This window comes from Salvia splendens, chromosome 6 (assembly GCF_004379255.2).
Source record: "Salvia splendens isolate huo1 chromosome 6, SspV2, whole genome shotgun sequence".
Taxonomy (NCBI): domain Eukaryota; kingdom Viridiplantae; phylum Streptophyta; class Magnoliopsida; order Lamiales; family Lamiaceae; genus Salvia; species Salvia splendens.
In genome coordinates, this window is record NC_056037.1 from 35,955,952 (window position 1) to 35,977,893 (window position 21,942).

At 35.9% G+C, this 21,942-nt stretch overlaps 3 protein-coding genes across 5 annotated transcripts; all 3 read left to right on the top strand.

Annotated features, from left to right (window-relative positions):
- Positions 1–400: 400 nt before the first annotated feature.
- On the top strand, positions 401–6,071 carry LOC121807458. Of its 3 annotated transcripts, none has more exons than XM_042207694.1 (15): positions 401–605; positions 1,040–1,178; positions 1,290–1,547; positions 1,648–1,822; positions 1,918–1,979; positions 2,125–2,288; positions 2,415–2,512; positions 2,937–2,995; positions 3,092–3,226; positions 3,303–3,532; positions 3,641–3,800; positions 4,034–4,109; positions 4,186–4,236; positions 4,320–4,539; positions 5,876–6,071. In XM_042207694.1, the coding sequence occupies exons 1-15, from the start codon at positions 544–546 to the stop codon at positions 6,036–6,038; spliced, it is 2,052 nt and encodes a 683-aa protein (XP_042063628.1). In that variant the 5' UTR covers positions 401–543; the 3' UTR covers positions 6,039–6,071. The 3 variants fall into 3 exon arrangements, with proteins under 3 accessions (XP_042063628.1, XP_042063629.1, XP_042063630.1); XM_042207695.1 differs by lacking the exon at positions 5,876–6,071 and adding an exon at positions 5,685–5,836 and having other exon boundaries at positions 402–605; XM_042207696.1 differs by lacking the exon at positions 401–605 and having other exon boundaries at positions 1,053–1,178; positions 1,287–1,547.
- A 439-nt stretch (positions 6,072–6,510) lies between these two features.
- Positions 6,511–10,934, top strand: LOC121807460 (chloroplast sensor kinase, chloroplastic). The gene is made up of 9 exons (XM_042207697.1): positions 6,511–6,981; positions 7,822–7,983; positions 8,113–8,412; positions 8,606–8,671; positions 8,744–8,812; positions 8,927–9,019; positions 9,403–9,596; positions 9,881–10,154; positions 10,413–10,934. Exons 1-9 carry the CDS (start codon positions 6,562–6,564, stop codon positions 10,632–10,634), a joined length of 1,800 nt encoding a protein of 599 aa, XP_042063631.1. The 5' UTR covers positions 6,511–6,561; the 3' UTR covers positions 10,635–10,934.
- A 5,696-nt stretch (positions 10,935–16,630) lies between these two features.
- LOC121809374 lies at positions 16,631–20,739 on the top strand. Its single transcript, XM_042209956.1, has 15 exons — positions 16,631–16,962; positions 17,556–17,681; positions 17,766–17,877; positions 17,956–18,078; positions 18,514–18,618; positions 18,957–19,040; positions 19,117–19,232; positions 19,322–19,423; positions 19,520–19,633; positions 19,759–19,815; positions 19,903–19,969; positions 20,064–20,117; positions 20,220–20,294; positions 20,385–20,420; positions 20,518–20,739. Exons 2-15 carry the CDS (start codon positions 17,608–17,610, stop codon positions 20,617–20,619), a joined length of 1,221 nt encoding a protein of 406 aa, XP_042065890.1. The 5' UTR covers positions 16,631–16,962; positions 17,556–17,607; the 3' UTR covers positions 20,620–20,739.
- The last annotated feature ends 1,203 nt before the right edge of the window (positions 20,740–21,942 follow it).

Genomic DNA, 21,942 nt, shown 5'->3' on the forward strand with positions numbered 1-21,942 from the left:
TTCCACTTCATAAAATTTGGAGCCAAAAATAAAAAAATATTACTCTCTTCGTCTCATGGTAATACTCCCGTATTGCCGTTTAGATCAATTATACGAAGAGTCTCGTTTCAATTTTTCTATAAATGGTAAGTATTGTCTTATGTTTCTCTATTCTATTTTACTCATATCTTTTTATAAAACTAATTAATAAAAATATGGACAATAGCTTTTAACTAATACTTTGAAAATAAGAGAGGACAATAGCATTTTGTATCATATTCATTTCATTCACTATTAAATAAGTATTGATATAACATAGTAAATTTTAACACGCAATTGATAACGTTGAATCCAAAATTTGGACTATATTTAATACTAGTATATTGAAAAATTTTGTACAAAATCTTGATCAAGCTGTAATTTAGAATCATATAACACAAAAACTCAAATTATCCATTTTTAGCTGTAAAGTTGGTGCTCCACTTCTCAACGCTCTTTACGTACTCATCAGCTGCAATTTCTTCATTTTCCTCTTTCTTCAACACTGAAACCATCAATTTTGATATGGGGCGGTTTCTTTTGAGCTCTCTCTATCTCTCTCTCCTCTCAACTCTTTTCTCCGTAAGGTATCCTCACTAAATCTCCATCTTCCTTCTCTGTCTTCAATTTTCATATTTTTTGTGTCTCAATTTTTTTAAATTACAATTATTAAGCCTATTTTCTCACTTAGTAGTTACTGTATATAAAAGTGTGTGGTAAACAGAGACCTAGATTTACCTCGAGAAGAGAAAACATAGACCTAGTTGTTTTTTGAGGAATTTATATGTTAAATATTTATTGATTCATAATAAGTCAACTGTTTTATAGAAGTAATAGAAACTGCATTTGAATGGAATATCTGTTAATCTTGATGTATTAATATTTAATTCACACTTGTTTTGAATACTGCGCTGTATACTAATTAATTGGTTGGTCTGTCTGATTAATTGTGAGAAAGAAAGGGGATAAGAATCTTGTGTTTTTTTTATTTATTTAATTTGATTTTTTCTTTTGAATTTAGCCTGGGAGGAGTAGAGCAGGCTAGCTTGCCGCCGCGGGGTTGGAACTCGTATGATTCGTTCTGTTGGACCATTTCCGAGGAAGAGTTTCTTAAGAATGCTGAACTCGTTGCTCACCGCTTGCATAGTCATGGATATGAGGTACTTGAGTTGCAGCCAATGGATAGTGTAGTGTTAGTGTATATGTATTATGAGTTGTGATAGCTGACTGATCTTAGTGAAATGATTTTTGCACCGTGCGGCTTCAAGTAGTACGTGGTGGTGGATTATCTGTGGTATAGGAGGAAAGTTGACGGGGCTTATGTAGATTCTCTTGGATTTGATGTTATTGATGAATGGGGAAGGATGAAGCCTGACCCGGGTAGATGGCCTTCCTCTAGAGATGGGAAAGGGTTCACCAAAGTGGCTGAGGAAGTGCATAAAATGGGTTTGAAATTCGGCATTCATGTTATGAGAGGTATCAGCACGCAGGCATTCAATGCAAACACACCTATCCTTGATGTTAATACGGTAACTCAGTCTACTGCTGACAGATTTTGCATTTAGTAATTGTATAAGAGTAAATTGCAGCTACAAAATCGAAATATATGGTCTTGAAATGTATGATTAGGGCAAAGCATATGAGGAGTCGGGGCGGAAGTGGTATGCAAAGGACATAGGAATCAAGGAGAGGGCTTGCACATGGATGCAAAATGGTTTCATGAGCGTCGACACCAAATTAGGAGCTGGAAGAGCGTTTCTGAGGTCACTGTATCAACAATATGCTGACTGGGGTATTGATTTTGGTGAGTTCTCATGTTCCTTGCTAGCAAACAAGTTATATTGCCACTATATTGCGTAATGTCATTGAAGATGGTGTGCATCATCTCTTTCATTACAGTCAAACATGATTGTGTATTTGGCAATGACTTCAGCCTAGACGAGATAAGCTATGTTTCAAAGGTATAGCTCCTTTGTATTCTTTCCACTTTCCGTAATTTCATATTCGTTATATCAAACATTATTCATTTCTGAAAAGAGAAAGACAAAGAAAGGATATCCCGAAGAACAGAAACTTTGAATTTGACATTTCAGGTGAAATCTGCAGGTCTTAACCGAACTTAACCGTCCTGTTGTGTATTCCTTATCTCCTGGAACAAGTGTGACACCAGCCATGGCAAGGGATGTTAGTAGTCTGGTCAATATGTACAGAATTACTGGGGATGATTGGGATAGATGGAAGGATGTGGCTGGCCATTTTGATGTTTCTCGGTATATTAAATGTCTCCACCTTGTTCTATACAACTTATATTTTGTTTCAGCCTTGTTCCTTCTGTCAAGAATCGTTCTGATGGATGTTTTTATCTAACTAGTTACCTACTTTTCTATCCGTACCAGGGATTTTTCTGCTGCAAATATGATTGGAGCAAAAGGCCTGCGTGGGAAGTCCTGGCCAGACTTAGATATGCTTCCATTGGGGTGGCTTACTAGTGAAGGTAAACAGATAAATACATCATGCCCCTTATTGGTCAAAATTGATTGAGATAAGTTGCTTTTGGGTTCACCAGTTGTTGATTGCCTGTACTAAGGTATATGTCATCTTGCCGGTGGATTGGCAATGTTTCAGTCGCCCCCTACATATTGTTCAATAAATAAATTGCAACCTAATAATCATGTTTTACATTTGATTTAAAAAGCTTGTAGAAGATATTTGTTTAACTCACTCCACTCACTGGATAACATAGGATATAAAAACTCTCTGCATTAAATTTGGAATGCTTTGGAAGCATTCATTTACTAACACGTTACAGTTACGAACTAATTATATGGCCAGTTCAATAAGATCAATAATTTTCTTTTGGCATTCTGATCTCCAAAGACCATTTTTGCATAAATGCACTATGATTTGATTGTTGAAAGGTTTAAATGAAGGCCCTCATAGACAATGCAACCTCACTCTAGATGAACAAAGAACGCAGGTGAATGCTTATGATTATACGCTATTTATTTTGTTTGCTAGCTTACTAGTAACATGAAAAATTGCACTTACTAATATGACTGAGGTATTTGGACAGATGACATTGTGGTCCATGGCGAAGTCTCCTCTCATGTTCGGAGGAGATATGAGACACCTTGACGAGGCAACATTCAGCCTGATTACTAATCCTACTCTCTTGGAGATAAACGCCTTCAGTTCAAACAATTTGGAGGCATGCCCTAGACATTAGCACGTCTCATTATGAGATATGAACAGAATTATAGTCTAATAAACTTTACAAATTGCAGTTCCCCTACTTCTCAAGTCCAAGCTTCTGTCGTGTAAAAAATCATGCATTAGATGGACCTAGAATCTCTGAACCACTTTCTTTGGGCCTCACCAGCTGCAAAGATGCTGAGGCGGCTGGATGGTCTGCTAGAGCTATTGAAGATGGTCATGAACAAGTCTGTTGGCAGGACGAGTCAAGAAACGGGCAGCAAGAGCCTTTTTGCCTTTACAAAAAACAACCTTTTTCGTTGTAATAATTTTATTTCTACAAATAATATCTCTTCAATGCATTAGTACATCTTTAAACATAATATGTGCATGACCGTACCCCTCACTTTTGTTGGCGATGCTATTGCAGAAACGATGATGTGACAAACAATCGTTACTATGACGGGAAAGTCCATTTGTTGAAGACAAAGGAGGCGGAGGCTTGCCTGGGTGCTTCTTCAAACACAAAGCTTACTTCCAAGGAATCGAAAAGGGGATCATTTTCAACATGTAAATTGCATACCAATCAGGTAATTTCAATCTATTCTTCATCTCAGCTTCTCTAAATGTATATATAATGAATGCAAAAACCACACTTAATTCAAAAACATATATGGAGATTAGTTTCTTAATCATTTGATTGTAGATGAATTTTCTCTACTTAATAGTACATACTTTAATTAGATATCATGTTTATAAACTGCCGAGTTACACATATACCTTGAACTGTGGTATGTGACAACAAAGCATTTTATTCGAACAGATGTGGGAACTGACCAATAATGGCACCCTGACAAATAGCTATTCTGGCTTATGTGCATCAATGAGGAGAGTAAGAGGTGATGTTTCATTTTCGTGGTCTTTATGTATGATTCGTATTGTCGTAGTTAATCTGTCACCTTGGTCTTCTTCCAGCTAATTCTGTGTCCAAAAGCGTTCGTGCTTGGATCGCAACTGGAAGAAGAGGTTTGACCTTCTAGAACTATTGTTCGTTTAGTTTTAGATTCAAGTAATCCAATCATCTCCAATGATGAATTTTATATTACCAGGAGAAATATATGTTGCGTTTTTCAACCTAGGCGATCAGAAGACCGACATATCAATGAGGGTAGCTGAGTTGGGCAAGGTGCTCCATGGTAAAAAATTTAGCACTGCTTTGTGTAAATGCAGAGAAGAATGGAGTGGGAAAGACTTTGGAGTCGTAGACTCGTTTTCGACCCAAGTAGAAGTCCATGGATGTGCTCTTTTCGTCCTAAACTGCTCTTATAGGTAAATAATCTTTCTTTCTTTCTTAGCTATCTGATCATCTTGATATGTACCAGCTATGTTTGTATTTTCTTGCACCATCTTTTATTATGTCTAGCTTCATGCTAATGTGCCAAATCTTATAACCAAAAATAATACTCCTATGTAGTACTATGCCAGTTGAATTTAGTTGAATTTAGTCGAATTTCGAGAACTTAGTAATCTTCTTTCGAACATAGCTTTTGGTTTGGTTTGGTTTGGTTTGGTTTTGTTCAGTTCAGTTCGGAGACAGTTGAATATGTGTGTTTGAATTAAAAGGAAAATGTAAACTAATAAGATTTAGAGTCTGGGTAAACAATGGTAGTACAAAAGTCATCACTTTGTTTTTATTGGCAAATAAATAGAAATTTAAATGTTGTGTCACACTGGTGTCGACCTAGAGACCTTTGATCATATGGATTCATGTATCAAAGTTAAATAGATGTCACTGTAGAATGTGTGGATGTTTAACTTATCAATAGCATTGATAAGTTTTCTCTAGTCTTCTAGTATTAAAAAATATATAAAAAGATACATATTGAAGTCGAAAAAATAAAATAGAAATAAAAAGCATGAAACATGTGAATTGAATACATGCAAGAACTTAGGCTAATCAATCAAGGCAAACAGAAAAAGGAAATTTTTTACTCTCTCTTACTTTTTTGTTGTCCATGAAAAATAGTGCACATTTGCCATTTTTTGTTGTTCACAAAAAATATAGCACATTTAAAAAAGGAAAGTTTTTAACTTCTCTCTTACTTTTTTCCCTTCTCTCTTACTAATAATATAGACCCCACATTCCACAAACACTACTTCTCTCTTACTTTTTCACTTCTCTCTTACTTTACTAATTCCACATTAAAACTCGTGTCATTCACAATGTGTCATATTTTTCGTGGACAGAGGGAGTAAAATTTACCAATAGTTTCGTTTGTATGGTGAAAATCAAATTAATTTTGTAAAAGTCCAAACAAATCGATATAGGTTAAGAGAACAAATTCTCCAAACAAAATATTTTTTGAAGTATGCTTGAAAAAATTATGTTCAACGGAATGGTGGTTCATGACTAAATTGACTGGTTTTCCTATTTGAGGTGGCTCATTAGTCGACCGATTTAACGTGTGAATCAGATCAGATCGAATGTGGTGAACATCTAACCCGCTTTCCTTGTCTACAAGACACGCCTCCCTTATAGCCTCAGCAACGTGGCTCGTCGTCGGGGAGAAGGAGCGCCGACGAGCCAACATTGTTGATGCTCTAACGAAACAAAAGCATATGCATTTGTTTGATTAATGAGGTGCTTTATATCATTTGTTTGTAGTACTCCTACCCCTCTTCTCAACCAAGAAAATGACCAAGAGAAAATCAAATGCAATGAAGAGAAAGGAGGCAACGCCATTGCGCCTGCTGATCGCATCAGCCTTGGAAAGCTTGATGCTTTTCTAATGATCACCATTGTAATTCTTTTGTTTTTTGATTTGTAAGTATAAGTTATAAATTAATGATATTTCGTTAAATTCTGATTTTGCATATTAATTTTAAATCTTCATTTTAGTAATTGAATTATTGATTTGTTTAGATTTACAACTAATTAAGATTTTGGGCTAGCATAGCTTGATGATTTAGTCACATGGCCCTATCGGATGCCATGTCATTTGTTGAATTATGGTTTATGCTATGAAATAATTAGATAGAATGGAGAAATGAGAAAAGAGATGGAAAGAGAATACAGCTGGAATGTTTAAATTTAGTGGTATAATATGTCATCGTTTTGCAGCCTATAATAGTTTAATGTAAGTGAATTATTAAGCTATATTAATGCTGGAATATTACAAAGCCCAATTTTACCGATGTAGTAAAGGCCCAACAAGCCATTCTTTAGTCTTGAATTGAATAAATGGGCCACGAGCCCAAATTGAACTTATTTTATTTAGCTTCTTCGAATCAGTGTGTAACGAAAATAACTAGAAATAGAGTTAGAGAGAGAAAATCGAGAGAAATTATCAAATGCTGCTGTCTGCATTTCCTCCACAAACACCACTCCCCGCGGCCCACTCCAATTACTGTTTTGCCCCTACCATCGCCCCTAATTACAACAAAACCCAGCACCACTCCCCCTGCTCCTGCCGCGCCGCCACCGCCCAGCGCCCCCTCTCCCTCGCCGCCACCGCCTCCACCGCCCTCGGCCAGGTCAGCTTCACATCCGACGACGATGCCTGCGAGGACTCCATGGTCTCCTCCGCAGCCGCCATCGCCGCCGCCTTGCGCGACTCCTCCACTAGTCCCGTCGAATTCGTGCACCGGATTGAGAAAGGCGGAGACGCGAAGAGCAAAGCTATGGTTCTGCCGAGCCAGGATTTCCAGCGGCTCTGCCTCGAGCAGCTCGACCTATTCCGCCGCATCGTCCATCCCGACGCCCTTCTATCGGTATTTGGCTTTGTTGATTCATATCATCCGCTCATTATTCCATTTTCAACTAGTTTAGCAGCCTAAAATACAATTAAAAAGGTGATGATTTGTTAGAAAACTGTAAATTAATATTATAAACTTGCAAAGTTGTTAGATATTGACTTAATCCATGCCAGCACTCAAACTCAATAATCACAGAAGTAATCACGAATTTAACGAATAAATATATCAATTGTTTACTTAGTTTATAGGGACAAACACTATATAATAATTCAGATACAATTTACAATTAGAGAGCATACGAGAATAGGCATAAGCAATGAACCCTAATCATAGTCATAATAGGAATCAGGTTTGGCCTCAATAGGTATTGTACGGAAGCCCAAACTGTCGACGTTGCTGTAGTTGCAATAGTAAGGTTTATTTGTATTCTTCTTAATGGAACATAATTTAGTTTTATACCCTATCTTATATTTAGTTCTCCTACCAATTATATTCCTATCATGTGGAGCATTTTATTTACTCTAAATTTAAAAGTTGTCGTGTAATACGGTATACTATATTCATCTTTTATCTACTTATTATTAATTTCTTATCAGGACATAGCGGGATCTGATTAAACTCATTCTAGACCATTAAACTAATTACTATATTTGCAATTGTTTCATATTGCTGTGATTCATGATATTGAGCAAATGATTAAAAATGAGATTTGAACATAAAATGCTGAATTGGTAGACATAGACAGAACGTTTTTAGAGGACCTGTCATCCACAGATGTAGCATAGTGTAATGACATTCTAATGCATCATATGACACTGAATGTATAGGGTTCTAATACCAGTTAGCTAACTTTAGGTCTATGTAAGACCAGCTGGTAGTTATGTCATGGATCGGTTGGAGTTGCGGCGCATTACTTTCTATCCATGTGCCAGTGCTGCTGATATTGTAGTTCTAGTTGGTACTTTCCGTATACCAGCAGGATTAAGAGTTGCAGAAGCTGCCATTTCAAGTCAACAGGCAAGGATTTTATGTCATTCATTTTATCTTGTACCTATTAATAATTATGGTTTATTTACTTATTCCATTTATCCCCCATGCTACTTTATGGATAGGTTTCTAATATATGGTCTCTTTCTTTTTAGGCAGGCCGCAGAATTTCTTCCTGAGTTTGGTGCTGTAGTCTTCCCAATGGTAAGTCATCCATTTGTTGTGGGCTTCTTAGTTGCTGAATTTCCAAAGACGGCTCTAGAAAGAGAATGGGATGATCAAACAGACTGTACATTCTCTGGGAAATCTTTTCCGTTGCCACCGAGCATGGACTCCCAACCATTAGATGTACAAACTTTGAAGGATCACTCGGTTGACAAGTTGAAGTTTTCTGCAGAACAAAAAATTAATGCCATTCACATCACCCGTTCTCTTGCCATGGCTTATGTCATGGATCAGGTGGTTTCTTATTTATAGCTCTGTATTTTTACCCTCTTTCTGTGTATCTACTAAATCAAATATCTTTCACTTTAAGGCAAGGTATATTCTTTTGTTTTGATACTAATGCTTTATATGTATTCATAGTTTGGTGGGTTTGTGTGTTGTATCTTTTTCTAATATCTAGAAATTTCTTTTCTGTATGAATCTTCAGAAAGCTATGCTACTGCAGCAATCATCATGGCAAAATAATATTAGGATGAATAATTTAGCGGAGCAGGTAAGTTTAATGCTTTGCCATTTTTTCTGATTGTTTCTAGCATATCATGATGTTTCCTTCGCCGACTCTCAGATTCGAAGTTCTCTTTCAAGCATTCGCACATTGAGCAAGATGTTGTCTGTTCAGTTGAAAAGGAGTGAGGTGGGTGTTCTGGCAACCTTAAAAGGTTGTGCTGAAATTACATTGACATATGTTGTAAAACACTAATGCTTTCTTGTTTATTGTCCTGATTGCATGATGATAATGAGATTGCAGATTTCGTATGATATAGTTGAAGACATTTTAGTGCAAGGAGATTACATGAATGATACACTTCAGAAGCTGCAGGATGCCGTCTACTTGACAAAGGTTTAATTCTACTGCCCGCCATGCTTAGAATTGGCTGTATAGTTGACTCAACTTATGACTTCTCTGTGGTAACTCTGCTTCTTGTCACTACTTTGAAGAAAATACTACCACATGCATTTATTTATAATTTTCTGATGCATGTCAAATGAAGCACTTTGCCGCATGTTTAATCTGCTGATAATAACTTTTCCGAAGAAGTGCTCTCCACTTCCTCTTACAGCTCTGACTAGCATCCCTAGAAAATATAAATTAATTTCAGAGTCAACTTCTCACATTTGTTTACAGCGTTCCACCTTTTTTGGATCCTTTGGCACTTTTCTTTTCATTGGTTTGATTTTATTTTTGTTTTTTCTCTATGCTTAAATGTTTCTCTTGCTTCATAGGCTAATATACTGCGATATAACAAAGGAACACAGAAGCAGATGCAACAGTCATCTGACATAGATCCAGAAACGAGTTCTAGGATATCCAATATGCAAGAATCTACTGGACAGTTGTCTCTTATTTCTGCTTCCAAAGATTCAGAATTTCCCATGCCACCTCTTGCTCTTGCACCTTCACGACTACAGGAAATTAGGTATTCTTGTGTTAAAGATATATGCATTTTCCCTTTATTTTCTGGTGTTGTGGTGTTTATTTTGTTTGTTGGCTTTAAATTGACTTACATATTCTTTGCTGCTGCATTTTATCTCTTTCTTCTTTTCTTTTGGTGTGTTGGAAGTTTCTTGCTAAATCTGTCGTGAAATTAGATATTTAAATAAGAAGTAGGGCAGGGTCCAAAGGTTATCACATTATAAATTACCAATATTTTGTATTCCCTTTGTGGATTTGTTCCTTACAAAACCTTCTTTTCCTTCTTAGACCGTGTGAAGTTTCTGATGTTCTGCAAGATTTAGTCGGTGCCATAAGACCTCTAGCGCATAATCAGGAACGGGTTGTGGAACTATGTGATCTTTCAGTGTCATTGAAGGTTGTGGTCGAGGAACCTGCTTTACGTCAAGCTTTGAGCAATTTAATTGAAGGAGCTTTGCTGCGAACAGAGGTTGGGGGCCGAATTGAAATTCTCTCCACTGAAGCGCCAGCTGGCGGTGCTCTTATAATCATAGACGACGATGGGCCTGACATGCAGTATATGGTAATTACTTACTAACTCATTAGTTCTGGCAGCTCCATCCCCTTTAAGGCTGTGTTTAAAAGATATTTAAGTTGTGTTTAGATTGAAGAATTTGAGATACCTAGTTTAAAATGAGAGTTATGGATTTCCAAATCATAACAATCCAGTTAGGAACGTGCAATTCGGTCGTAGAATTTTAAATTGCGCATTTGGTGCCTCTGCTCGAACTTCTGTGGCTCTTAGGCTTTGCGGATTATTGATGAAAACTGTTGTTTGCAGACACAAATGCATTCACTTACACCATTTGGGGGTGATCTCTACGGTGAAGATAGGATGGATGAGAACATGACATGGAATTTCATTGCCGGGCTGACAGTTGCTCGGGAGATTCTGGAAAGCTACGGGTGTGTTGTCCGAGTTGTCTCTCCCAGAAACACCGATGCAGTCCTTGGAGCAGGTGGAAGCCGTATAGAGATCTGGCTTCCCTCCGACACAAAGTAACTTAGCCCGGGAAATTGCTTCGTGTAATAGTACATAATAGTTGTAGCATTGAGTTTTAGAAAAAAGATGATATTATCGGCTCTGCCTGTTTGTCTGTAGATATGAGCGTGACATTATTATTCAGGCGGTAGTTCCATCAACCTCTCCTCACGAGGCACAAAATGTTGTACCAATTCTCTCCTGCCTGTGATTAGTGATGTATTAAATTCAGATTAAGATGCCATTGTTGGTATATAAATACTGCTATGTTTTAAATTTTCATGATTTTATCAAATACTCCTATATCAAAGATTTGTCAAATACTCCTATATCATTCTTAATAAATATCGTATTTTTTAAACTTTTGTACTACTAGTACTTAATCTTGTTTGTGTTTATAGCTTCCATATGATATGATTATTATAAATATATGATCTTTGAACGTTTAGGGTTAAACTTAAAATTTTTGGTCGGGTAAAATTCAGAACAAATTAGGCAGCAATTATAGCCAGCAATTTCTAATACGATGGACTAGTACTCTTGACATTTTTAGTCAAAGATAAGCGATATGATTGACTATACCAATATTCCATATTTCATGTGAAAATCAACGTGAAATTTGTATTAGGTTCTTAAATCAAATATACCGATGCTTTATAATTTTATTAATATTACCAATTTAGTTGATTTTGTGACAAATCTAACACCAGGGGCGCGGATCTAGCTTATTGGGACATGGGCAAATGCCCCTCCTCATCCATTCATTTCCTTGTATATTTATACACGGATTTATGATTATATACATCAATCACACAAAATGCCTCTTCTCAAATACATAAATTTTTCTCTTGTATTACTATTTTTGCCCCTCCTTTAATAAAATCCTGGCTACGCCCCGGTCTAACACCGAGTAATAAAACGATGTTTACTCTTGAATGGTAATATGAAATGTGATAATCGGAATACTATTTGTTGGATTTAAAGTAGCAATCATACCATTATCACATATTAATATTATAATAGTATTAATTTTTAAATGCAAATGTTCGAATGTGAATTTCACATGAAGACAATTCCTCAAGTCGGCTACCACAAGATAAGTCGATGACTAACCAATTCCTCCATATTTTTAATTAGTCAGTCGCCTATATACTTGTCAACATATTGAAATCGTCAAAAAATAATGTACATCAAAATTAAATGTGCCACGTGTAAAATCCACAAGACTTAGGTAACCTCTCACGTAGACCATTTCTAATCGATTCTTCTTGGTATATAACTTTATATACGAATTCATTTATTTGTTGAACGACATATACATACTAATTAATACCCACACAAAATAAATTATTTGGGGAAGAGGAGTGCTACTATTTAAAAAATGAGTACACAATGTTGAAAAATACGATATTAAATTTTTTTTTATTCATATTAGTCATACAAAAATATTTGTAAGCCATGAAGGAATCGTATCATAATCATATTAATGAGATTTGATTTGGTTCGATTTTGCAACTAATAATGAAAATTTCATATCATCGTTGTGGGTTGTGACAATAGTCAAACTAGTACATATTTTCTTCTTTCTTTTTGCCATTTTAATGAGAAGTTAATTAAATTTTGCTTTAATAATTGAAATATACAACCCAATTGAGAGCTTCAATAATGACACGAGATGGCGTTTCTTATGTCGATAGGTTGCTGGTGAAGATAATTAAGTCATAGTAATTGTTGTCAATATAGTGTCTATTATAATGGAAAATAGTAGCTAATTATCGGTCCTTAGACTGCACAGTTGACATTTTAGCTTCAATATAGGATTAAAAAAAGGAAATTAATATATCCTATTTTACATAATGATCAAAATGAAAATAGAGTAAATAACTAAATATAGTTGAAATAGTGATGCTATGCTATATCTAGGGATGGGCCGTGGGCATAAGAGCATCCACAACGGTGGCGTCCGTCGCCACGGCCGTCCGCGCCGCTGGCACGGACGCTACCCGCCGCTGCGCTCGCGCCGTGCCAGCGAGCAGCTGACGTGGTGCGCTGGGATTCGTCAACAACATAGCCGTTGTGTTTACATTTTTTTAATTAAAAAATTGGTTTTTAATTAAAAAAACTGATAAAAAAAAAAAAAAAAAATTCACTTCCCAAAAAAAATATATCCGTTTATAACCGTTTTTTCCACTTTTTAATTTTTTTTTCATTTTTTTACCCCAAAAATACACACTTTCATCTATAAATACCCCCAATTTCACTCCCAAAAATTCACATCAAACTACACAATTCTCATCTTCATTCTCTCATATCCATTTTCATCTTCAATCTCTCGTATCCATTTTCATCTTCATTCTCTCATACCCTACAACATCACTATGTCCGGCCAAGACGATAACCCTACAGGCTCCCACGGTTGGAACCCCGAATGGTTCGGTTCACAACCGTTTCCTAGTCCGGAAACAAACTATTCGGCCCCTCCTCTCACCCAAGATTCGGGCGTTCCGGGTGGCTATCGGCCATACCCGGTCGACGAGCAAGGTGCCTCCGATGGGCGATACGGGTGGACACCGGAGCCTAGGCCTCCCGTCCCTTCCCAAACTCCGACTCCTCTATCTCGCGTCGGTGTCCGCACATCGTACTCACCGGGGGAGATGGATAGATTGTTCAAGGCGTACTTGGAAATCTTCGAAGATGCGGTGGTTGGCACGAACCAATCCGGCGATCACTTTTGGTGGCGCGTCTCTCGGCGGTACAATGCAAACCGGCCGCCGGGAACGATCGAGCGCAACTGCATCGGCCGAGCCAACGATGAAATTGGCAAGTTCAATGGCTATTTCCTCCAGGAGTCGCGGAATGCCGGGAGCGGCCGGAGCGAGGTCGACTTCATCACTGCGGCGCTGAGCACATACCAATCCATGAACGGTAAGTCGTTCAAGTACCTAAATGTTTGGCAGGAAACTAGGACGCACCCGAAGTATCTGGGAGGCGTAACATCCTCCTCTAGCGGCTCCTCCAAACGGTCACGGTCGGCATCCCTATCCGACGCCGGCGAAGAAGTGGCTAGCCAACTCGCCGAAGCTAACTTGGGTAGCCCCGACGCCGACCGCAAGGAAGGAAGAAGTCGGCGGCCGAACGCCGTCGCGCCGCGACTCCATCTGCCCCCGAACCCCCACCCTATGTTCCACCTCCACCCCCGAACAACTCGTTGTGGGCCCTTTTGGCCCAACTCAATATGGCCGATAGGTCAACTATGACCCCCACGCAACTTCAAACGCACGAGGACATGATATTGGGTCTCAAAAAATAATTGGGGTTGGTGCCGCCGGATGCGTAGTCTTCCTCGGGTAATATTAGCCAATAATCATGTAATTTTTAATTTTTAGGAGTTTAATTATGTAATTTTTAATTTTTAGTTTTTTAATTATGTAATTTTTAATTTTTATTATTTTAATTATGTAATTTTAAATTTTTAGGATTTTTATTATGTCTTTTTTATTTTATTTGTAATTTGTAATATTTATTGTGGTTTTTTAATGAATTTTAGTATTATGGAAATGTTTTTGTGTAATTGAATTTTAAATTAATTGTGCTCGTCCTTGCGGAGGAGCACAGCTGTGGGTGTTGTGCTCTTGCCAGAGAGCAGACAGAAAAAGTGGGGTCTGGCCCACAACTGTGCCGCTGGCAAGAGCACGATTGTGGATGCTCTAAGTGGAAGGGCTAGACTTAAGTCTTTAGTAAACAATTTTTTTCTTCCTTCATTATTAATTGTAAAAAAATGTCTGAAATTATTTTTAGTCCCAAATTAAGATGGCATATGCAAAGACCATTTGTTTAAGGTTAGAAAATTAAAAAAACTGAAAAAGTAAAAGAATAAAACTGACTACAAAAATTGATTCGAAAAATAAAATTAAAATATTAAAATGAAGAATCAAAAGTAAAAAAAATGTCTAAATATGTCTTACAAAAAATGGATTTAAGTTAGATTTGAAAAATGAAACAAAAAATGCCAAGTCGTATTATTTTGTTGGATTTATTTATTTACTAGGAGTATTATTTTGTGTGGGTGTGAACATTTTCATACACCAGATTATATATAATAATTTAAAGGCTACAATTTCACATTTTCTTGGAACTCAATTAATGTTTTACTACTCAATGGAATAATATTCCCCATATAAAATGGGAAATTATTTTAAGATTGAGCTCTTTAAAATATAATAAATTATATGGGAAATTATATATTATTAAGATTTACATCTTTATATACCCAAAGTAACTTAATCTACAATAATTAATGATATTGGAATATTATATTCAATACATTTAATTGACAAGGACAAGGATAAGGCTTGCCATAATCAATTTTCTGATTTTGAAAAAAAATCATTTAAAGCAAACTTGACTTTATTAAGAAGCATTTTCTTCAATTAAGAAAAACATCCTCAAATCTCAATTACATAAAATACTTCATGTGCATTTATTAATCTTTTGTGGAATATATATTTATTTTAAAATCAAATATAGTTAAACATGACACTACATCTTTGCAAAAGATTTCTAAAGGTGTAGTGTACCATAAACTCACATGTGGTGTCACAATGAATATAATAATTAATAAAATATTTCATACTATTTCTTTTAAGTTAAAAATTGATTTTCTTTTCACGTCCAAAAATTTCAAAAAGAAACGACTTAGACCAATGTTTTAAAAACCGGATCAGTGAGCAAACCGATGAAACTATTGGTTTACGGTTCAACTGGTCGGACCGGTTCAACCATTGGTCGAACCGAAATAGTATATATTTATAGGTACAATAATTATAATAATAATTATTAGTAATATTATAATTAGTTTATTAAGTAATCTAAAAAAAACTTGTAATTTTATTTTAAATCTCAACGTTTCTACCATCAAATAGGCTCTTCCTTCCACCACTTAGACTTCACTAAAAGACAAAACTTAATAATTACATTGACATCATGTGATATTTGAGGGATTTGAATGGGTTAGTTGGATTGGATGGATGGTGAATGCAAATATATTTCATTATTGTTCCAGAGTCGCGCTTCCTCCCTCATTATCTCTATTCTTTTCTCCTATTTTCTCTGTGCCCAACCGTCCGGTTTTACCGGTTCAAAACGGCCCAACTTGCATCCGGTTTTTATACCTGAATCGGACCGGACTGCTTGCCAGTTTGCGGTCGAACCGACCGAACCGGCCGATTTGGTTTTTAAAACCCTGACTTAGACTTATGAAGTCTTCTTATGTGGACAAATGCCACAAATCCCATTAACCCCAAACAATTAAGTGGACTAATTAAGATTAGACACATCATCAATATTTCGTCAGTTTTTCAATAAAAATTGCTCAGACTAAATTGAAAACCAACATAATAATTAATGTTGTTAATTAATCCTGGAAAGTTAGGTTTAATGGCAATATATTCTTTTTAGAACTAGGCATAATGGCAATTAACTATTTTTAAAAACAAAAGGTAATCTCATACTCAAAATCATACGTATTTTATGAAATCCCATTTAAAGTAATATCCTCTAAATCCTATAATGAATATCACATTTAATTCTTTTACAAAATAAAATAATCCTAAGATTCCATTTTAAAAATAGTTGACCAAATGTTTTTATTTTGGACCGGTCATACATACTCCTATTAAACACTTTTCGTTTACTAATGCGTCCAAGACACAAATTTTAATGCAAAATTAGTAAGTAATTATACAAGATAAACATATCAAATATGTAAAGTAGGAAGGTAAAAAAAAGAGTAATAAATTAAATATAAATTTCTATTTTTTGTATGAAAAAAGCTGTGGTGAACTGACAGAAACAGAATGATAAAACTATTTTTTTCAAAACAAAGTGATTATTTATTCAACTTCAAGTACTTATTAATTATTTTATTAATTTTACAATAATTTTTCTGTACGAAGTCTATGAAATTACAGTGACGAAAATAGGTTTCATAAAAGTAATAAAAGGCAAAGAGGAAATCCGATTTCTGCGTTACTTTTTTCCTTCTTCAATGGAGTGATTTCTCTCTCTGAATCTCTCTCTTCCCTTATTCTCTCGCCAAGTCACGACATTTCTGCTCATAATCACGATTTTTAATAAGCGTAGGAGTTCATCTCCTTGCTTTAGTCAGTTTCAGCAGCTATTTATGTTGAATTTTCCATGCATTTACTCGGCCGATTAAGAGACTTAAACCTTGCGCGTTTCTTGACTGTTAAATTCACCCGTCCCCGCGTATTCTCTCTCGTGATTCCCTGATTGTGTTTTTGCCTTTTTCGAAGATTACTGTTTCTGAATTTCCACCTTCCGATTTTAGGTATGTTTCCGTGCATGATTTTTTTTGGAGTTTTTTCGAATGCTTCTCTGATCAAACTGACGATTCATCGTTAAGTCTTTTGGAGTTATCGGAAAGTTTTAGCCTTTGATTGAATTAAGCCTAGTTTACTTTTTCTCTCTCTTTTTGTATGAGTTGAACTCCAAATTTTTGAGATCATTTTTACTTGTGGTTTTAGCAATCAGTGGCTTGATAAATGAAATCGAATGTGGTTATGATCAATAGCTGTGTTCCTTTTTGTCTTTGCAACTGTCAAAGGATAGAATTGCAAATTTTGAGATCATTTTATAGAGGTGGCATTTGTTGTGGTAAACTAGGCTGAATAGATGGTGGTGGTTTCAAAACATTTGTAAATTGTCAATAAGAGGCTTGTTTCATGAAATTGAAAGCCGGTTATTGGGATGAAGTAATCCGCTTCAGTTTTTGTTGTTAATCCTTGTTGGAATATTGTGAGGGATGTTGAATGGAGGCATTCCTACTAGAGGAATTGTGAGCTTTGAAATCTGCTTATTGGCTATATTTTCTCTGTGTTTTTGTTGAAGTGAGTTATAATGGGATTTTCTATATACTTTCAGGTTCTGTCCATCTCTGTTTCTGACAGAGGTGGATGCTTAAGGCTTGTTGTTGATGAACATTAATCTTTTTAAAGCTACAAAAATGGAATTCGATACCAGGTACAGAAAGGGGAATTTCGGGCGAAGGTGAGTGTATTTTCACAAGGGAGAATGCTGACAGCATTGTACTTGAGGTGACATTTACATATTGCGAATTTTTCATTCTTTCAGCTCGTTGCCTAAAAATCCAAATGAGACGATGAAGGTGCTTGTTACCATCGCTGTTGGCGTGCTGCTTGGCTTCTTCTTAGGAGTGTCATTTCCATCATTGTCATTAACAAGGGTACAGGAACCGTTTCCTTAGACCTTGACGTGTATGAGTTTGTCGCATGCCTTAATTGCTCCCTTTTGATTTTTGCAGCTAAATATTACAACTGCTCTTATTCACGACTTTGTAATAATTGGAGACAAAAGTACAACTAACTTTACACAAGACAATCCGAGTAGCACTTCCAGAAATCAAACCACGACAGATGTCTCACAGGTTTGTATTTTCTTGCTAACACGACGAACCTGGTTTCGTTTCATGTAGAATACAATTACTAAGTGTTATGGGTGTGGTCGTAATAGAAATGGGGGAATGTGAAATTTGAACTGCAGTTAGGGCTTTAGGCTGCTTGAAAAAATTCCGTTATTCGTAAGAATCATCCGGTATCATTTCATTCTATATGAATCTTGATAGGGTTTCCATGAATGGAGGAAGAACATGGGATGTTCATTGTTTTTAGTCAGGAGGCCTTTTGAAAAGTTCATTCGAACACAATATAATCATGCTGAAATTGACGTGTTCTATGAGCTTCCATCTCTCTTTTTCTATGTGTACATCCTTGTAAGACACTGCAAAAATTGTGAAATGCATCTTCTTATCTCATGTGGACTAATTATGTTTTATCTGCCCTCTAATTTTGTTCTGATTCAGATTTGGGTTCCATCAAATCCGAAGGGTGCAGAGCGGCTGCCACCAGGTATTGTTGCATCAGAATCAGACTTATACATGCGGAGACTTTGGGGTAAACCTAGTGAGGTAGGGACTCACCGTAACTTTATCCTACAGCGTACTGCTTTATTTAATTTCTTAGTAAGTGCAGGTGAAGCCACATATTTGAATGCCTATTGAATGCATTACTGTAGTTTCTTAAGTTAATAAGAAAACGAATATAAAAAGTTAAAAAAATCGATTGAAGATTCTCAAGTTTTCAATGTAAACAATGATGGGTTTACTTTTTGAGCTCAAAGAATGTTAATTCTGTCACCAGAGAGCCATATCTTCTGTCATTAAATTTTTTAATATGAAAAGATTTTCTTTTACTCGAAGAAGGCAGGTTTCTTATTTTGATTTTTGATTACCTTGTTCCCTGCTAGGACTTGACCAGCGAACCAAAGTATCTTGTCACCTTTACTGTTGGTTATTATCAAAGGAATAACATTGATTTAGCAGTGAAAAAGGTCAGTAATCGTTGTTTCTCGATTAAGTCACCGACTAGTCCTCTAGTGTCTCTAATTATATATGGGGTTGCTGCAGTTCTCGGAGAACTTTACCATCCTTTTGTTTCATTATGATGGAAGAACAAGTGAATGGGATGAGTTTGAGTGGTCAAAACGAGCTATTCATGTTAGTGCTATAAAACAAACAAAATGGTAAGCTTTCGCCAGACAGTTTGAATTGTCTTTATGCTCAATATCTCTGAATCATGCTGAGTTACAGCTCTCTCTGAATTTCTTAAAAGGTGGTACGCTAAAAGGTTTCTGCATCCGGATATTGTTGCTGCATATGATTACATATTTATTTGGGATGAAGACCTAGGGGTCGAACATTTTGACGCAGAAGAGTAAGTCCATTTAACTATTATCTTTATGGAAAATATGATGAGTTGATGACTAGATTTGTCTATTCTAATTTCTTTTTTCGCCTTTGAAATTTCTAGGTATATAAAACTCGTGAGGAAGTATGATCTAGAAATTTCACAGCCGGGATTGGAACCTAACAGGGGTACAACATGGCAGATGACAAAAAGAAGAGGTGGCCAAGACGTTCACAAGTAGGGAGATGACTCTTTGCTTAAATCCATTAAATCAATCTAGCAATGGTGCAATACATATTAAATGATATCTGAGTGATATGTCTTACTATATAATTTGTTCCATTTCTTATGATCATGTACAGGATAACAGAGGAGAAGCCGGGTTGGTGCTCCGACCCCCATTTGCCGCCCTGTGCAGCGTACGACTTCTCCTTATGTACCTTCTTCCAATGTGTATTTTCTCTTAAAGATGCAATTACTGACCTTTACTCTCCCTCGTTGAACAGTTTTGTAGAAATCATGGCTCCTGTATTTTCACGAGATGCATGGCGCTGCGTTTGGCACATGATTCAGGTTTTATTTCTTTGTCTTAACAATCACATTCTTGTTTTTGGAGGACACGAATCCTCAGATCACCTCTTAATTCAAAACTAACGAAAATTTGTAGAACGACTTGGTGCACGGATGGGGACTGGACCTGGCCCTCCGAAGATGTGTTGAGGTCAGCACAATCCAATTTTCCTTTAACTAAAACTTCACGTTCTTAACCCTCGAACGGACCATCAAATAGTACTCTCTGCTGATGAGAATTCGGTGTATGCAGCCTGCTCATGAGAGAATCGGAGTGGTAGATGCTCAGTGGATTGTCCATCAAACAGTTCCTTCACTGGGAAACCAGGTAAATTATAAAGAGTGATGACAGATCGCAAGACTATGGCAAACTATACATTTGACACGACTTTCTCTTGCGTGTTTTCTTTAATGATAGGGCCAAGCAGAAGAGGGGAAGGCTCCGTGGCAAGGGGTACGTATGTTTACGTATATAAATTTTGATTTCCTTGATCTATCATAGGCTACTCGACTCTGATAATGCTCGAACTCGTCTACTGTCGTTTGTGTAGGTGAGACAGAGGTGTAAAAACGAGTGGGAGATGTTCAGAAATCGAATGGAGAATGCAGAAAAGACTTATTACAATTCCATTAACTCGACAGAGCATACATAGATAGTATTATAGAGGAATATATAATGAGAAAACCACAATTAGTTGCTAATTTCATTGTTATACTTGTAGATATAACAATATTCTTAGTCAAATTTTGCTTATTTTATTATGCAGTGCTAAGATCATGGTCTACGTTCTTCATTTAAGGTGCTTCAAACACGTTTTCTTCTTCTTTGTAATAGGGTAAGCATTCGGATTTTGAATCAACTTTTTGCCCAATTGGATCCGATAATGAAATTGCATAAAAATATATATAAAAATTCGAAAGTTTCAATACCGAAAATTTGAAAATTTGAAAATTCAATACCAAAATCTGAAAATCTGATACCAAATTCAAATGATTTATATTTGTTAGGTTCATAAATAAAATGGAAATGTGCTCCGTATTTTATAATAGATATAAATGTATTTCGAATTATTTTGAATTTACAATATCGGATCGAAAATCTGAAAAATAGGAACTGAATTTTGAATTTCGATTTGGTGAGGATTGGATTTTAAACATATAGTACTATAAAAGAATATGATTGTGGGAATTGATTAAGATTCAGGTCATGTTTTAACTTTGGTGTGAAGTAAAATGTAAATTTTTACTAAAGTTATGACTAGCATTTGTTAACACATTGAAAGCCAAAATAATTTTGTTTTTATCTACCACTGGAATGGATGTTAATCGTGGGGGTGGTTATTAACTCAAATAAATATATTAGTTATTTTTACATGATAAAGTTTTACTTATCCCTGCAATTTGAAATTTTTGTTAAAAATCATGAAGTTTGAATTTGTTTATAGTTAATTATCTCGCGACTAAAAGAATTTGGCCCATATATGCAGTATATTATTGACATTTTTCAACCGAATGGCATTTTATGTATGAATATATGACAATGAAATCGTTTAATTCACTGACAGTAACACCCACGATTTCCAACTACAATATCAGATACTACTACAATTAACAAAAAACTAAATTCACATTTCATGATTTTTTTCGCAGACTTTTGAACCAGCGCGACAAAACCTAACATATTTATGATTTTTGCGACAACCTAGTTTATTGAATAATATGAAATTTAATAGAACAATCATAATATTATAAAAATCGCAGCTTGGAGACGTATCTCCATGATCACTAACAACATATACAAATACAATACCACACAATGACCACCTTGGTCACAACTATTTATTCAACCATATATTAACAAAACCAAAAAATAACGACATTATTCAAGGTTCTTAACCTCAATTTATTAGCTATGTGTCATCACATCCCACCTTTGCAACACTTTATGATAAATATATGTAGGAAAACTACTTTTT

What these genes read in the sequence shown, in the direction of transcription:
- LOC121807460 (XM_042207697.1), top strand. Translation starts at nt 6,562, where the DNA reads ATGCTGCTGTCTGCATTTCCTCCACAAACACCACTCCCCGCGGCCCAC. An exon ending in CTGCCATTTCAAGTCAACAG is followed by an intron (nt 7,984 to 8,112) that starts GCAAGGATTTTA and finishes CTTTTTAGGCAG; the next exon opens with GCCGCAGAATTTCTTCCTGA. An exon ending in TCACGACTACAGGAAATTAG is followed by an intron (nt 9,597 to 9,880) that starts GTATTCTTGTGT and finishes TTTCCTTCTTAG; the next exon opens with ACCGTGTGAAGTTTCTGATG.
- LOC121807458 (XM_042207694.1), top strand. Translation starts at nt 544, where the DNA reads ATGGGGCGGTTTCTTTTGAGCTCTCTCTATCTCTCTCTCCTCTCAACT. An exon ending in AAAAAACAACCTTTTTCGTT is followed by an intron (nt 3,533 to 3,640) that starts GTAATAATTTTA and finishes ATGCTATTGCAG; the next exon opens with AAACGATGATGTGACAAACA. An exon ending in GATCGCAACTGGAAGAAGAG is followed by an intron (nt 4,237 to 4,319) that starts GTTTGACCTTCT and finishes TTATATTACCAG; the next exon opens with GAGAAATATATGTTGCGTTT.
- LOC121809374 (XM_042209956.1), top strand. Translation starts at nt 17,608, where the DNA reads ATGAACATTAATCTTTTTAAAGCTACAAAAATGGAATTCGATACCAGG. An exon ending in CCACGACAGATGTCTCACAG is followed by an intron (nt 18,079 to 18,513) that starts GTTTGTATTTTC and finishes GTTCTGATTCAG; the next exon opens with ATTTGGGTTCCATCAAATCC. An exon ending in GAACATTTTGACGCAGAAGA is followed by an intron (nt 19,424 to 19,519) that starts GTAAGTCCATTT and finishes TGAAATTTCTAG; the next exon opens with GTATATAAAACTCGTGAGGA.